Genomic DNA, 18,969 nt, shown 5'->3' with positions numbered 1-18,969 from the left:
ATTGAGGACCCTTTCACAGTTGGGTATTCTTCCTTCTAGTTCTTTGGGGACTTCTTGCATTTTGGTGGTTTATCCATGAGCTACTTGGTTCTTGAGTTTGAACTTTAATTTTGCTTTGAATAACTCCTGCTTTCCTGTACCTCTGTATGCCTCCACCTATGAATTTTTTCACACATGGAGTGATGAATCTGCAAGAGTGCTAGCCAGGAGCCCTGGTGGCATGCAGATCTTTGTGAAGACCCTGACTGGCAAGACCATCACCATCGAGGTGGAGCCCAGTGACACCATCGAGAATGTCAAGGCGAAGATCCAGGACAAGGAGGGCATCCCCCCTGACCAGCAGAGGCTGATCTTTGCCAGCAAACAGCTGGAAGATGGCCGCACCCTGTCCGACTACAACATCCAGAAGGAGTCCACCCTGCACTTGGTCCTGCGTCTGAGGGGAGGTGTCTAAGTTACCTCTCAAGCTTTAACAAATTTCATTGCACTTTTCTTTCAATAAAGTTCTTGCATTCCAGGAGCCAGGAGCCCTGCAGTCCACAACACTATCACTCACATGGGAAATCTGTGCTGCATTCTTGACTCCTGGTTTCAGCCCCCATCTCAGACCTTGCCATTGTGGACACTGGTGGGTGGTTCTCTCTCTCTCTCTGTCTCTCAAATTTAATACTCAAATGCATAAAGATATAGAATTTTTCCATAGGGTTTTTGAAAATTTTTCTTTCATCTACCTGAAAGGCAGATAGGAGATACAGAGGGAGAGAGAAAGAAAGAAAGAGAATGAGAGCGAGAGAGAGGGAGAGAGAGATACTTCCATCTGCTGGTTTACTTCCCACATGCCTGCATAGCTAGGACCAGGCCAGGCTAGAGCCACAAGCTGCAACTTCATTGAGGTCTCCCTCCTTGGAACTGGGAAACAGAGCCCCAAGTACTGGGGACATTTTCATTGCCCCTCAGGATGTATTAGGAGGAAGTTGAATTGGAAATGGAGGTGCTGGGATTCAAACTAGCACTCATATGGGATTCTGTCATCCCAGTCATGGTACAACCTACTGTACTAAAACACTCACCTGCCACGAATTTTATAAAAATATTCTCCCCCTGTTTGTGTGTGTCTGTGTCTGTGTGTATTTCCACATATAACTGTATGCTATTTTTTCAGTTTAAAATAATCACAATTGTTCTCCCATTCTTAGGGCTGATTAGCAATGAGATACGAAGATGATTCATTCTCACTAACCCATAGCCCATGAATGATTGTGGGAGGTGTGATCTATAATGTTTGCATTTGTCCTTTAACTTAATCTTTCCCTCTGCCTCTTCCCCTATCTCTTTTGTCTTTTTCATTCTGTTTTGCTTTTGAATCTGCTATCTGTCATTTTACCTAACCCATTAGCGATAGAGGCTTAGCTGGATTCTACCCAAGGTGAATTCTATTAGATATTGATCCCTGCTCTTTACATGGTTTACAGGTAAAAGATAATTGACTGCATTTTACTCTGCTGAGAAATAATAGTGCTATGGGGAAAGTCTGCTTGCACATAGTTAGTCCTCTAAATTATAATTTAAATTCTTCTTTTACTAACAATGATTGGGAATTTGAGCTTCTAAAATAGTGATAATAAAACATGAAATATTTAACAAAGAGAGATTATTGTATAAAAGTTCAGCTGTAACATGGCTTCAATATCATATACCTATTTCCATATATAATCCGCCCAAAGATATCATCATGTTTCATATCCTTTGGTTAGGAGAGGGAAAAGAGCTTTGCCGATATTCAATTATAGGAATATTTTTTGTAATTTTTTAGATTTATTTATTTATTTGAAAAGCAGAATGAGAGAAATAAAGAAAGAGAGAGAGAGAGAGAGTGAGAGAGAGATCTTCCATCTGTTGGTTCACTCACCAAGTGGTTGCAAAAGCCAAGGTTGGACAATACTGAAGTCAGGAGCCAGGAGCTTCATCCCAGTTTCCTGTGTGGATGACAGGGGCCCAAGCACGCATGCCGTCATCTGCTGTCTTCCCAGGTGCATTAACAGGAAGCTAGATGGAAGGGGAGTAGCCAGATTCAAACAGGCACTCTGATATGAGATGCTGCCATCATAAAAACAGCTTAACCTGCTGTACCACAACACCTGTCTCTTGTGTATATTTTCTCTATGAACAGCGTGACTGTGACTTTTTGGTGCTCATTTCTTACACTGAGCTAAATGATTATTACAATATTATTCAGAAAACTATCAGGATGTTAAAAGTTTATGTTTTAGGTATGAAGATAAAAATACAAATACAATTTAGAAAAAGGCAGGATAATTTGTACTGGTTATTTTTTAAAAAATATTTTTCAAACACTGATTGTTTTTGTAGTTTTTGGGAGTTCCTCAAAGCAATCTCAAAATCAGTATAGTGGTTAATATTGATATCCTGAGCAATTTTTGCATATTATTTGATTATGATTTTATTTTTTTAACAATTCAGAAGAATAGAAACTATTAGTCCTTTTAAAATTCAGAACACTGAGGTCCACTCATTTAACTTGCCCAATGTCACATAGGCATGAAGGGTCAGAGCTGGAGTTTGCATCACAGTCTGGCACCAGCACTACTGCCGCAGATTACTGTGCTGTAATGAATCATTAGGATAGGTAAGAGCAAGTGCTGGTTACTGATTGATGGGTGATCCTTGTGCTTTTCAGAGGCAAAGTAAATGAAGTCATAAAATCAGGAACCTGCAATTGCTTCCAGGAATTGTTATCACCCTTCACCCTGAAGAACTGTGTCAAGGGGACCTGTGGACTGTGCCATAATGATCACTAAGCAGCATCTCTACATTTATCCAGATAATTGGTTGAAACCCTACATTTTCATGTCACAGATTGAATAGATAATTGAGTCTTTAAAATTCTAAGGCTAGGTATTAGACATTAGCTAGTTTAATTGAAGTAGAAATTTATTAAGTCATCAATTTAGGGCTGTCATAAAATATTAGCTATAAAGATTTCCACCCCCACTCCTAGGTTATTGAATAATTGACCTACTGAGTGAAATTATTTAATGTAGTACTTTCCAAAGATTGTAGTAAAAAGTATTATGTGGAGTTACACTTTTTATAATGCTGGCCTATTTTTCCATTATTTATTTTCTTGTCAAACAATTGGATACTTTAACCAATTTATTATACAATTTATTTTAAAATTAATAAAATTGTTATTAAATAATCAGTACACTATAGAAATGATTTTAGTTTTCTCCAATCATCACCTTTTAAGACACTTGGGAATTTCCTTACTTTTTAAGTATTCCTAATCACAGGTATAGAACATTCATAGATTTTAATTTATTTAAAGTTTCACACATTTCAGTTCAAATGACTCTATTTAAAATCTCCAATACCATACCCAGTTTAAAGCATTGTGGCCTTCTATTTTCCATCTAAATGTACTTAGATGTGCTTCACATGACCTGGGATGCAAGGAAGCCATCCTCTGATAGAGAGTTCAAGGCCTTTGTTCCTTTCCTCTTCTGTAGTCTGCTCCTCTAAGAGGCTGGGGAGGGGAGCAGGAACAAGAGAGGACTTTTCACTCATCTTGCCAACTATCAATACACCTTGTAAGGCAGATTTCCAAATGCTGAGGGGTGTGTCTGCTATTGGAAGGATAACGGGGGTCTTTGCCTCTGTAGTTCACTATCTGAATATTGCCTGTCATGAGGTTTTTCTACCATGTGTACAATCCACACCCCTAATCACCGAACCCCACACTTTGATCATAGGAACCTCATGTCTTATCAGTGGGAATCCTTCAGTATATTTCATGTATGCTCTTGGACTTGGTGTTTCCTGAGTCCCTTCAAACCTTTGCTCAAATGAGCACTAGAGGTAAAGTGCAATATAGTAAGTGAAAACCTGTGAACAAGATGCCAGTTGTGTTTTCTTGTATGACCGTTTCCCCAGTCCCTGTGAGTGGTTCTCCTGGATCCCTTTTATTTGCCTTAAAAGATACTTTACTTGACTCAAGTTTGAAAAGGGAAAAAGCTTTAGTCATCCTCTCCCTTGGCTAACATTTTACTACCTGTACACTCATATTTAGCTTGGTGAGGAAAAAGATAAAAGGGAGGAAAAGACTGGAATACAAATTTGAGTTTAACCATGTTCTAGTACATTCTACAAGCTATGTCTGTCTCTCCTCTATGTACCTACTATCACCAAGTGATTGATATTTAAGATATAGTTTAGCTCATTTTATATTTCAGTCACATTTATCTGTTTGAGGACAACAGGTAAGATCCAATCTGACATCTTTTTGCATTGACATTTGTAACTAAAGTAAATTTATTGGGCTAAATGTTGGTTAAAAGATAAAAAATTTCATTTAATCTATAGGAATAAGTTCAATAACCCTGTCATATTTTATGATCCTTACAGTGAATAATAATACGTTGTACTGTATATTTGAAAATTGCTAAAAGAGCAAATTTTAAAGTCTCTCATTACCAAAATTTGTATATATGTGTATATATAAGGTAACCCATGCATTAATTAGCTTGATGTAGCCATTATCTAGTGTTGTACCCCACACATACAATTTTTATTTTCAAATTAAAAGCAAACATTATTGGGTCATATATTTGACAAATTCTACTTTAATTTCACTTAACTATTTTCTACATCATTAAATATTATTCCAGGAGCAGGTGTTTGGCCTAGTGGTGTCTTGCTTTTATTTCAGCTTCCTCCTCATGCAGACTCTGGAAGGCAACAGTGGTGGCTCAGGTTATTGCATTCTTGCCACCTACATGGGAGACATGGACTGTGTTTCCAACTCACAGCTCTAGCCCAACTCCATGGTTCCCAACTCCATAGCTCCAGATGTCATTATGGGTATCTGAGAAGTGAGCCAGCAGTTGGATGCTTTCTCTCTCTTCTCCCTCTACTCTTCCCTTCATATAATAAATAAATGTATAATTCAAGAAATATAAAATTTAAATTATTACAAAGTCAATATCAAATATCTAATACTTCATTATGTGGATGTATAAGATGTATATGTGGATGTTAATCTGTCACATATTTGTTGGACTTTTATCTAGTCTAAATCTTTTTCATACAATAAACAGTGAAAATTTTGTACGTTAATTTTCATGTGAATATTTAACCATTTTCTTATGAAATTTTCTTATATTGGAACTACTAGGCCAAGGAATATTTGTCTTTGGAAATAGCGTTGAAGTTTTTAATTGAGTTAACATGCAGCAAAATCGTGCCATCTATTATTCTTGTCAGCATATCTGAGGGTGTCCCTTTTGTATCCCAGGAATTTGTAACATTATATTTCTGAAAATCATCTGACAAATAGAAATTCAAAATATATAATTTTAATGTATTTGAATAATAGCAATTTTTTTTTTTGGCAGGCAGAGTTAGACAGTGAGAGAGATAAAGAGAAAGGTCTTCCTTTTTCTGTTGGCTCACCCCCCAAAGCCAGGTGCTTCCTCCTGGTCTCCCATGTGGGTGCAGGGCCCAAGGACCTGGGCCATCCTCCACTGTCCTCCAGGCCACAGCAGAGAGCTGGACTGGAAGAGGAGCAAGTGGGACAGAATCTGGCACCCCAACTAGGTTAGGACCCGGGATGCCGGCACCACAGGCGGAGGATTAGCCAAGTGAGCCGTGGCGCTGGCCCTCATTAATAGCAACATTAAATATTAGTAAGGTCAATTGTAGTTTATGGTTCTTATTTTATGAATTATATGCTTTGTCAAAAATTTTTCTAATTTGGAAAACATGTTTTTAGAGTGCTCTATATTGGAATGCAACTTTTAGTGAATTTCACTTAATCATGAATGAGAATTTTTCAATTTTTTATATGTTGAGACATGTTAGATTATTTTAATCATTTTGAAATCCTATAAAACATCACTTATAAAACTTTTATTTGCAAGAATTTTTGACTTAATTTTTAACATTATCCCATGTTTCACCTTTATTTGTAAATTAATTTTCTTATACTGTTGTTTTTGTGATTCACTATATCTTAAGTATTCATCTATTTTACATCTTTATACTTAAATTTTATTAATAGAGATTCTATAAAGTTTTCTCAAAATGCTTTACAGCTCATCTATATTTCTTTTATACATTTAAAATTACCAGGGGCTGGCACTGTGGTATAGCAGGTAAAGCCACCTCCTGCAGTGCCTGCATACCATATGTGTGTTGGTTTTAGTCTTGATTGCTCCACTTCCAATCCAGCTCTCTGCTATGGCCTGGGAAAGCAGTGGAAGATGGCCCAAGTCCTTGGGTCCCTGCAACTGGCATGGGAGACCTGGAAGAAGCTCCAGGCTCCTGGTTTAGGATTGGCGCAGCTCCGGCCGACCGACCTACCAACCAACCATTGTGGCCAATTGGGGAGTGAGCCAGCAGATGGAAGATCTCTCTCTTTCTCTCTGTAACTCTTTCAAATAATAAATAAATAAACAAACAAATAAATAACATTATCAAAGCTCCATATTTCTGTCACTATTTTTCTTTATATTTTTATTTTCATTTTTTTTTAAATTTTATTTTATTTTATTTTATTTTTATTTTTTTGACAAGCAGAGTGGACAGTGAGAGAGAGAGACAGAGAAAAAGGTCTTCCTTTGCCGTTGGTTCACCCTCCAATGGTCGCCGCGGCCAGCGCACTGTGGCCGGCGCACCACGCTGATCCGATGGCAGGAGCCAGGTACTTATCCTGGTCTCCCATGGGGTGCAGGGCCCAAGCACCTGGGCCATCCTCCACTGCACTCCCTGGCCACAGCAGAGAGCTGGCCTGGAAGAGGGGCAACCGGGACAGAATCCGGCGCCCCGACCGGGACTAGAACCCGGTGTGCTGGCACCGCAAGGCGGAGGATTAGCCTAGTGAGCCGCTGCGCCGGCTTTATTTTTAAATTAATATAAAAAGAATGGTTTTTTATGCATGCCATATGGTCATTATTTATCAAATGACAGTTACTAAAAGGTTTTTCAGAAGGGAGTTTAGGGAATTAGTCAAAGAATCAATTGGACTAATTTTTTGATATTCATCTGTAAGTTTATAGTGTTGGGTTCACAGACTACAGCAAATAAACTGTTAGGTTTTTAGGATGTGGGATGCATTTTATACTTTGGGTATTTGAAAGTAATTTCATGGATTTAGGGCAAGTAATTTCATATTCATATTACATATATGTAGCTAAATTGCTTATTTTATTTCTATACCATTTGTGAGTATATGTATATTTGTATAATTTATCTACCAAATACAGAGTAATTTCTTTGTTTTTATGTTGTCATGATTTATGTATTCGAAGATGTCCTTCTTTCACCTTATTAAATATATTCCTTAGATTTCGTAGTTACATATTATCACTTGTATCTTCTGTTTGCATTTGCTTAAATATCTCTGCCCACTTATTTATTACAAATCTCTGTGATTTATAAATGGTGTGTTTCGTATGCTTTATGACCAAACCTACACATTTAATGTTAAATTTTAAGTATTAAACAAAGTCATTCAGTTTTTTAAATGCTCAACATTTAAAGTACACATGTTATTAAAGAATCAATAATAGAATCAATATTTGTCTATAAATCTATAGTATTGTTTTATGTTTACTTCCTTGTAAACATCAGGGGCCAACCTGAATTTATTCCTTTGAAAACAATCTTTTTAAATCTTTGTAATTCAAAGCTTTTCCCAGGATTTATCTATATAAATCTTCTTTCACTAGGAGGGCCTAATTGTATTGAGTTTCTTTAAATGAAATCCGTAGGTTATATTTTTTATAATCCATTTTTTGAATTTGTACAAATTGTAATTATTATGATGTGCTTTTGTTTCTTTTTTAATTATTATCTTTCTTCCTAATTGTTATCCATAATTCTTTTTTTAAAAGATTTTATTTATTTATTTGAGAGGTAGAGTTACAGACAGCGAGAGAAAGACAGAGAAAAGGTCTTCTGTCCGCTGGTTCACTCCCCAAATGGCCACAACAGCTGGAGCTGCGCTGATCTGAAGCCAGGAGCCTCTTCCAGGTCTCTCACGTGGGTGCAGAGGCCCAAAGACTTGGGCCATCTTCTACTGCTTTCCCAGGCCCAAGCAGAGAGCTGGACGGGAAGAGGAGCAGCTGGGACTAGAACCGTTGCCCATATGAGGTGCCTGCACCACAGGTGGAGGATTAACCTACTTGTGCCATGGCACCAGGCCCTATCCATGATTCTTAGACAAATTTTTGTCATATCTATCTACTCTAGCATCCTGATGTATTTAATTTTATATTTTCCTCTCCAAAATGGAAAAAAAAGAAATTATTCTTCATGTCATTGGTTAAAATATATGCTTACTCAATTAAAACTTCTGTTTTTTGCTTTCTCCAATGTAGATTTCATATTTAGTGCATATAAAGGACATTGTTTGTGGAAGAGTGTGTGTATGTGTGCGTGTATACATGTGTGCACAGTGTGTATACATTTTCAAAGAAGAGCTATTTTATACTACAGCCAACACATGGCTATATTGCAATATCATCCAAGGTTAAATAGTGTTGCTCAATTTTATATTTATATAGAGCTTGAATGTTGGTGTCAGCATGGTCAAAAATGGATAGACAGTATTTCCTTATTTTGTCTATCATCTATTTTTATTATAGATGGTTGACTATAAGGTTTTGTTTCTGAAATATTATTGTCTCCCTAAATTTTCTACAAAGGTTTGCCAAAAGTCAAGATCCTTAAAGATAAAATTCTTATTTATTACTAAATTTTCAAAATTTTCATCTAATAAATTGACATGAGAATTGCAATCTGCAAATTGTGCCAGTACCTAAAGTCTGATTGCTAGCCAGATGTCATATTGATTTCAAGCCAAAAGTCAAATAAAACTGGAATCTGTCTCATCCACTGTTACCCTAATGTAAGAGTATACATGTTTCTTGGGCAATTTCTTCACCCTTGCATTCTTTGAGATACCCCAGGGGCACAATATGCAAGGGTATCTGAGCTTAAATAGGAAAATAAATTGCTCATAAAGTGGCACTTAGAAAGGAAGTCACTGTACTGCCACTTCCAACAGAAATTTCTGAAACGTCATGAGAAGGTGCATAACGGGGCAGAATGGAAGTACAAGACAGAGATGATAGATGGTTAGGTTCTTTACTGAGGCTTTTAACAACTAAGATGAGAAAACCATGTAGGCAACATTAAGGACATTATTTTATGTTATGGCAAGAGGGCAGGCATCCAGCGCACTTAAATAAGTATCTTAATTTAATTGCTTTGTAAAATAAGGCAAAGTGATAATTCAACCCTGAATTATATAATCTGAATTGAAATTTCATTTACCAGGAACAGTGTTTCTCTATACACTCATTCTTCAAACATCAAACTACTGTATGTAAAGGTAAATCAAAAATTTGATCTATTAGTCATCTAGCTTAACTGATAGATGTCCCTGGCCATTCAATCAAAGGCTATGGCTCTTGGATCAATAAATTGTGATCATATCTAACATCATTCACAGCTATTTTTCTCACTAAGTAAAGCAAAATACACTGAAAAGTAATGTAATATTTGTACATAGACATTTTAACTCTTAATCCATATAAAAGATGACATTTGAAGATATCCTTGAGGAAGAAAAAAGCATTATATTTTGAAAGAATATCAAACAATTTAAATTGTCTATATTTTAGAGAAATAAGTGTTGCTCCTTTGATATCTTTTCAAACAATAAATGAATATAGATTCTGAGGATACTGTGCCTGAATATATATGATTCAAATAATTTTGGGTCACATTTAAATAAATATTGGTTTTATACTGGTATTTTATTGCAAAATTATAATTAGAAATTTTGACATTAAATTTTTAGGAAAATAATTTTAGGTGTTTAAATCTAAAGACATAATTCACATAGTTAGCAATGGAAATTTAGCTTTCCAAATTCTTTCTTCTAAATATATTGTATTAATCATATATCTTATTGTATTAATTGTATTTTTAAAATAGATTTATTTGTTTTTTGAAAGGCACAGTTACAGTGAGAGAGAGATAAAAAGAGAGAGAGACAGAGAGATCTTCCATCCGCTGGTTCACTTCTCAAATGGCTGCAATTTCCAGAGTACAGCCAGGTCGAAGCTAGAGGCCAGAAGATTCTTCTGGGACTGCCAAATGAGTATCAGAATTCCAAGCACTTTTCCCAGGTGTATCAGCACGAAGTTGGATGGGAATAGAGCAGGCAGGACTGAAACTGACACACATATGCAATGCTCATGCTGTAGGTGATTTCATTAATAGCTACGCCACAGCACCAGCACCATTACTTTATTTTAATGGTTATATCAGTTGCATAACAATGGTTTAATTTATATGAATTGTATTTTTAGCAGAACAACTATAGTGTATACAAGTAAATGCTATGAAGTATAAAATAATAGTTAATGTCTATTTTATGAAATCCAGGTCATTCCTTCTAAGTTACACATAAAATATTTGACATTAGTAAAGTACCATTCAATTTTCATTGTATTTGCTGACATATCCCTGTTGTGAATAAATGACCGATAAATACTTGAGGAAGCAATGTTGGGTATTATCATCATTTTAAAAGGAAAGAACACAAGACTCTCGGATGTTTTTCCATCCAAAAAGGATGGAAAAAGGAATAAAGGAAGTTCTTCCTATCTTACACTGTTTCTGTGGCTAATGAACAGAACATTTGTGTGGTCCTTGTGGCAGAGCAGATGGATAATAGCGCCCAGGCGCTAGTTTTCCTTTGAGAAGAGAAGCTAAGCTGAATCTATGCCAACAGAAAAGAAGAAACTTCCCCTCTGATATTAAAAAATAAAAAAGGAGATTTACTAGGACAAACCTGGATGTGTCACTTCAGACATGCCCTCCACCCTAGAGCACTGAACAGAGCTCCCTAGCCACAACCACCACAGGCATTTAGTTATCCCCTGAAAGAATACACTTCACTAATCCACTCAGACATAGTCCAAAGATAAAAGCCACCACAGTGAAAAAACAAACAAACAAAAAAACCAGTATCTCCACAAATGCTGAATAACAAATACACCATTTCAAGAAACATGAATAAGGAAGAACAACATGATATACCTGAAAGAACACAACACTTCAATACTAGATTGTGATGATGAGATTGAAGAAATTCCAAAAATAGAATTCAAAATGTTGATCATAGGATTACTTAGAAGTAATAAGAAGTAATGTAATAATGAAATCCATACATATCAAGAAGTAAAATTTCTCACACAAAATTGATATTTTAAAGAGAAATCAGAATGAAATCTTGGAAATGAAGAATTCAATAGAACAAAGAAAAAATATAGTGGAAAACCTTAACAACAGAATCGATGAAGTAGAAGAAATAATATCTGACTTAGAACAAAGCACAGGAAATTACATTTTCAGACCAAACACAAAAAAAGAAATTAGAAAAGTGAAAAACACTTTTGGGAATCTACAGGATACTATCAAATGAAAAAAGATACAGGTTCTAACATTTCCTGAATGCATAGAAAGAGTGAAAGGATTGGAAGACCTTTTTAGTGAAATAACAACAGAAAATTTCCCCAATTTAGAGAAAGAAATTGACATCTAAGTACAGGAAGCACATGGAACTCCTAACAGACATAGCCAGAAAAGATCTTCACCATGACGCATTGCAATCAAACTCTCTGAAGAAAACATAAAGAAAAGATTCTAAAATATACATGAGAGAAATGTCAGATTACTTTCAGAGAATCTCCAATTAGAATCACAGGATATTTATCATCAAAAGCCCTACAGTCTAGGAGAGAATGGTAGAATATATTCCAAGTATTAAGAGAAAAAATGTCAACCAAGAATACTATACCTTGCAAAGCTCTCAATTATGAATGAAGGTGATAGAAAGACCATGACAAACAGAAACTAAGACAATTTATCACCACCCATCCAGTCTTGTAGAAGATACTTAAGGATGTGCTACACACAGAAACACAAAAACATGGCCATCATTATGGAAGATGGTAATGGAAGTAAATCTTCCAGTAAAAGTATAAAGGAAATCCAAAGTGAAAAAAAGGAAAATTAAAGGGAAAATGGCAGGGATATGTTGTTACTTATCAATAGTCACCTTGAATGTAAATGACCTCAACTCTCAAGATAAAGGCACAGACTGGCTGAATGGATTAAAAATAAAACCCATCTATTTGCTGCCTACAGGAAACACATTTCACTATCAAAGATGTACACAGAATGAAAATGAAAGGATGGAAAGAAGATATTCCAAAAGATATTCCATGCTCACAGAAACCAAAAAAAGAGCTGGTATAGCCATCCTAATATCAGACAAAATAGACTTTAATACAAAAAACTGTTGAAAGAGATTAAAAAGCACACTATGTAATGACTAAGGGATCAATTCAACAGGAAGATGTAACTATTTTAAACATATATGCACATAATTATAGGGCACCTGGCTATTTAAAAGAAATGTTAAGGGATATAAAGGGAGACACAGGCACAAATAAAAATAGTAATGGGGGATTTCAATTTCACTTTCAGCAATGGACATATCAACTGGACAGAAAATCATTAAGGAAACAGCAGATTTATTTGACACTATAGACTAAATGGACCTAACAGATATCTATAGAACTTTACATGCTACAATTGCACAAAACACATTATTCTCACTAGTGCATGTAACCTCTGGGATTGACCACATGCTAGGCCATAAAGAAAGATACAGATAATTCAAAAATATTGAAATCATACCATGCATCTTCTTGGACCACAATGCAATGAAGTTGAAAATCAGCAACTCAGGGATCTCTAGAATATATGCAAACACTTGGAGACTAAACAATAATCTCCTGAATAAACAATTTGTCATAGAAGAAATCAAAAGAAATAAAAAAAAATTTCTGGAAACAAATGAAGATGCCAATAAAACCTACAGGATACAACAAAAACAGTATGAAGAGGAAAGTTTATAGCAATTGATACACCAAATAAATGAGCTATCAAAGCATCACAAGGACCTAAAAAACAGCATACCAAACCCGAAACTAGTAGGAAAAAAGAAATAATTAAAATTAGAGAAAAAAATCACTAAAATTGAAACCAAAACAAAAAATATGAAAGATCAGCAAAGGAAAGAGCTGGTTTTATGAAAAAATAAACAAAATTGACACACCATTGGCCCAACTAAACAAAAAAAGAAGACCCAAATCAATAAAATTAGATATGAACAAGGAATGCAACAATAGACAACATAGACATAAAAAGAATCATCAGAAATCACTACTAAGAGCTGTATGCCAACAAATTGGGAAACCTGAAGAAATGGATCGATTACTGGACACATAAAACCTACCTAAATTGAGCCATGAAGACATAGAAAACCTGAACACACCCATTACCAAGACAGAAATTGAATCAGCAATGAAGATCCTCCCAATAAAGAAAAGCCCAGTACCAGAGGGCTTCATTGTTGAATTCTACCAGACCCTTAATGAAGAACTAACTCCACTTCTTCTCAAGTTAGTCAAAACCATTGAAAAGGGAGGAATCCTCCTAAATTCTTTCTATGAAGCCAACATCACCTTAATTCCTAAACTCAGAAAAGATGCAACAGAGAAAGAGAACTATAGATGAATTCCCCTGATGAACATAGATGGAATATGTACTCTATAGAATACTATACAGCAGTAAAAATCAATGAAATCCGATCATTTGCAACAAAATGGAGGAATCTGGAAAACATCATGCTGAGTGAAATAAGCCAGTCCCAAAGGGACAAATATCATATATTCTCCCTGATTGGTGACAATTAACTGAGCACCAAAAAGGAAACCTGTTAAAGTGAAATGGACACTATGAGAAATGGTGACTTGATCAGCCCTTGTCCTGACTGTTGATGAACAACTTAGTACTTTATATCTTTTAATATTTTCTTTGTTCTACTTAATACTATTGGTTGAATGCTATAATTAATACACAGTTCATTGTTAAGTGTTGAAACTTAACTGAAAAGTGACCCATGTTAAATATAAGAGTGGGAATAAGAGAGGGAAGAGATGAACAATTTAGGACATGCTCAATCGGACTTGCCCCAAATGGTAGAATTAGAAACATACCAGGGGATTCCAATTCAATCCCATCAAGGTGGCATGTACCAATGCCATCTCACTAGTCCCAGTGATCAATTTCAGTTCACAATTGATCATAATGATAGGACTAAGAGTCAAAGGGATCACATAAACAAGAATAGTGTCTGAAAATACTAACCGATAGAATAAAAAAGGGAGAGAACGATCCAACATGGGAAGCGAGATACACAGCAGACCCATAGAATGGCAGATGTCCTAAACAGTACTCTGGCCTCAGAATCAGCCCTTAAGGCATTCAGATCTGGCTGAAAAGCCCATGAGAGTATTTTAGGCAGGGAAAGCCAAGACACTCTGGCAAAAAAAAAAAAAATGACCTAAATGAAAGATCTCCGTGAGTGAGATCCCAGTGAAAAGAACAGGTCATCAGAGAAGGAGGTACCTTTCTCTGAAGGGAGGAGAGAACTTCCACTTTGACTATGACCCTGTCGGAATAAGATTGAAGTCAGCGAACTCAAAAGGCTTCCATAGCCTTGGCAACTCATGACAAGAGCCTAGGGTGACTACTGACGCCATAAACAAGAGTGTCAATTTGTGAAGTCAACAACAGGAGTCACTGTGCACTTACTCCTCATGTAGGATCTCTGTCCTTAATGTGCTGTACATTGAGATTTAATGCTATAACTAGTACTCAAACACTATTTTTCACTTTGTGTTACTATGTGGGTGCAAACCTTTGAAATCTTTACTTAATGTATGCTAAACTGATCTTCTGTATATAAAGAGAATTGAAAATGAATCTTGATGTGAATGGATGGGGGGAGGGAGAGGGAAAGGGGAGGGTTGCGGGTGGGAGGGAAGTTATGGAGGGGGAAGTCATTGTAATCCATAAGCTGTACTTTGGAAATTTATATTCATTAAATAAAAGGTAAAAAAATAGATGCCAAAATTCTCAACAAAATTCTGAACCAATTGAATTCAAAAAGCAATCATAAAGCTCATTCACCAGGACCAAATGGGATTTATCCATGGTATGCAAAGATGATTTAACATTTGCAAATCAATGTGATATATTACATCAACAAACTGAAGAACAAAATCATATGATTATCTCAATAGATGCTGAGAAAACATCTGATAATGCAACACCCATTCATGATGAAAAGTCTATGCAAATTGGGTGTACAAGAACCATTCCTCAACACCATCAAGGCAATTTATGACAAACCCATGGCCAGCATCCTATAGAATGGTGAAAAGTTGGAAGCATTCCCACTGAGATACGGAACCATACAAGGATGACTACTCTCACCATTACTATTCCATATAGTGGAAGTTTTAGCCAGAGCTATTAGACAACAAAAATAAATCAAAGGGATTCAAATTGGGAATGAGGAAGTTAAACTATTCCTATTTGCAGATGACACTATATATATATATACATATATATATGTATGTGTGTGTATATATATATATATATATATATATATAAAAATCCAAAAACCTCCACCAAGAAACTATCAGAACTCATAGAAGAGTTTGGTAAAGTAGCAGGATATAAAGTCAATACACAAAAATCAACAGCCTTAATCCCATTCACAATAGCAACAAAAAAAAATCAAATACCTTTGGGATAAATTTATCTAAGGATTTCAAAGATCTCTATGATGAGAATTACAAAATATTATATAATGAAATAGAAGATAACAAAAAAATGGAAAAATCTTCCTCATTCATGAATTGGAAGAATCAATTATCATCAAAATGTCTATTTGCATAAAGCTATCTACAGATTCAATGTGATAGCAATCAAAATACCAAAGACATTCTTCTCAGATCTAGAAAAAATATGCTAAAATTATGGAAACACAGGAGACCTCAAATAGCTAAAGCAATCTTATATAACAAAAACAAGTCCAGAGACATCACAATACCAGATTTCAAGAAATACTACAGGGCAGTTGTAATCAAAACAGCCTGGTTCTGGTACAAAACAGACAGATGGACAAATGGAACAGAATAGAAACACCAGAAATCATTCCAAGCATATACAACCAATTTATATTTGACCAAGGAGCTACAACCAATCCCTGGAGTAAGAAGAGTCTCTTCAACAAACGGTGCTTTGAAAACTGGATTTCTACATGCAGAAGTAGAAAGTAGGTCTCTACTTACACCTTATATAAAAGTCCATTTAAAATGTATTAAAGACCTAAATCTATGACCTGACCATCGAATTATTAGAGAACATTGGGGAAACCCTGTAAGACATTGGCACAGGCAAAGAGTTCTTGGAAAAAACCTCTGAGGTACATGCAATAAAAGCCAAAATTAATAATTAGGATTATATCAAATTGAGAAGCTTCTGTACTGCAAAAGAAACACTCGGGAAATTGAAGAGGCAACTGACAGAATGGGAGAAATTATTTTTAAACAATGCTACTAATAAAGGTTAATAACCAGAATATATAAAAAGATCAAGAGACTCCACAGCAACAAAACACACAACCCAGTGATGAAATTGGCAAAGGACTTAAACAGACATTTTTCAAAAGAGAAAATCCAAATGGCCACCAGATACGTGAAAAAATGCTCAGGATGAAAACTACAATGAGGTTCTACCTTACCCAAGTTAGAATGGCTTTCATACACAATTCAACAATTGACAAATTCCAGTGAAGCTGTGGGGAAAATGTACCCTAATCCACTGTTGGTTGGAATGTAAACTGATTAACCACTATGGAATTCTGTTTGGACATACCTCAGAAATCTGAATATAGATTTACCATATGATCCAGCCATCCCATTCCTTGAAATTTACCAAAAGGAAATGAAATCAGCAAATAAAAGAGTTATCTGTACCCCAATGTTTATTGCAGCTCAATTCACAACAGCTAAGATGTGGAATCAACCTAAATGCCTGTGAACTGAAGACTGGATAAAGAAATTATGCATATGCACTCTATGAAATACTACACAGAGGTAAAAAATATTAAATCTGGTCATTTCCAACAAATTGGATAAATCTGGAAAATATTATTCTTAGTGAAACAAGTCAGTCCCAAAAGAACAATTACCATATGTTCTCCCTTATCTGTGATAACTAATAGAGCACCTAAAAGGAAATCTGTAGAAGTGAAATTGACACTTGGAGAAGCAATGACTAGAACAGCCTTTGTCCTGACTGTCCAGGAACAGTTTTTGTTGTTGTTGTTGTTAATGGAGAATGGGACTGGGAGTGGGAGAGATAGGAGGAGGTGGTGTGGGAGTGGGAGTAGGAGGGTGAGTATGGTTGGAAGAATCACTATATTCCTAAAGTTGTACTTACAAAATTTATACTTTTTAAATAAATATTTTCCTTCGGGAAAAAAGGTAAAAAAAAGTATGGATGTCATGATAACAATTCTGAATTTAGGAGTCAAAAGTAAAAGAATCAGGGTTGGCATTGTGATATAGCAGGTAAAGCCACCATCAGTAAAGCCATCATCTTATAAAGATGTCTGTTTGTGTCTTGGCTCTTCCACTTCCTATCTTGCTTTCTGCTAATGGCCTGAGAAAAGCAGTGGAAGATGGCTCAAGTGTTTGGGTCCCTGCCACCCATATGGGAGACCAGGAAGAAGTTCTTGGTTCCTGACTTCATGTGGCTCAGCCTTGGCCATTGCATCCATTTGGGGAATGAAACAATGAATGGAAGATCAATCTTTCTCTTTCTCTTCTCTTGTTTTCTCCCTGTTTCTGTCTCCTCCACTCTACAAGTCTGAATTTCAAATAAACAAGTACACCTTAAAAAAAACAAGAATAAAATAATTATAGGTATCACATAATTTATAAAATCCTCTCATGATATTACTGTATTAATGTGATAATAGTTAAGATTTAAGGAGGGCAAATAAAAATAAACTAAGTTAGAGAAGACTCTAAGGAACCATCATTATGATGCTAGCAAAGGCCACCCAAAGGCATAATGACCAATAAAGTTGAGATGAAAGCTCATGAATATCGTTGGATGTTTTCACCAAATTTATAGAAAATGTATTCTCTTGATAACATAGGTATCATAGAATTGAAAATCATATTTGCAAATAGAATAGAATGTTGGGTCCAAAATAGGTCCATATGTATTATATTCATAGTGAAAACTCTAGATAATATTCATTTCCTCAGTATCATTAGAAGAGAACATTAATTTTTCCATAAAAGTAAAAATTTTAAAACATTATAGAAAAATAATTTTACCATTGTATATTCTATGGCATTTTCTGTAGCTAAGCTAAACTTTAAATTACTTAAAGATGATTTTTTTCGGTCACCATAATGTGATTTCTTAAACTTTTATAAGACATAAAATCTTTAAAAATACAACGTGTGAAAAAAATCAAGATTACAAGGTAATATAAATAAGTGGATCTTATTTGAAATGCAAAACATAAAGAAGTAGAATGGATGTGTCATCTTCTTTTTTTCTCTAAAATATCCAAGATACTATAGTAATGGGTCCAATAGTAAATCTAACAGGAATGGTTTTATAGATTGTGAAATTGAGGTCCAACAGTGTCAAGACAGAAGGTCATAGAACAAATCAATGGATCAGAAAGGACAGGAACTTGGAAATTTCTCTTACTTTCACTATTACTCAATGAAAATGCGTTGAAAAATGAGGTTAAATGCTGGCAATTGTCTGGTGAGATAAAAGTGTGCAGATGGCTAATATGTATAAAATTTTGGAAATGTAGTTCTATGTCTTTTGAAATTTGACAGTTTCTATTGATTATATAATTAATTTGATTAACATTTAATTTCTGTTTGATAAGTCTCTACTTTCTTCAATTGTTTATAA

General features: G+C 35.3%; 1 protein-coding gene across 1 annotated transcript; it reads left to right on the top strand.

Moving 5' to 3' along the window:
• Positions 1 to 202: 202 nt before the first annotated feature.
• On the top strand, positions 203 to 517 carry LOC100343047 (ubiquitin). Its single transcript, XM_017342723.3, has one exon. It carries the CDS (start codon positions 221 to 223, stop codon positions 452 to 454), a length of 234 nt encoding a protein of 77 aa, XP_017198212.3. The 5' UTR covers positions 203 to 220; the 3' UTR covers positions 455 to 517.
• Positions 518 to 18,969: the final 18,452 nt, after the last annotated feature.

This window comes from Oryctolagus cuniculus, chromosome 3 (genome assembly GCF_051225735.1).
Source record: "Oryctolagus cuniculus isolate XC-2025 breed Fujian yellow rabbit chromosome 3, ASM5122573v1, whole genome shotgun sequence".
In the NCBI taxonomy this organism is placed as follows: Eukaryota; Metazoa; Chordata; class Mammalia; order Lagomorpha; family Leporidae; genus Oryctolagus; species Oryctolagus cuniculus.
This window is presented reverse-complemented; position numbering and strand designations above follow the sequence as displayed.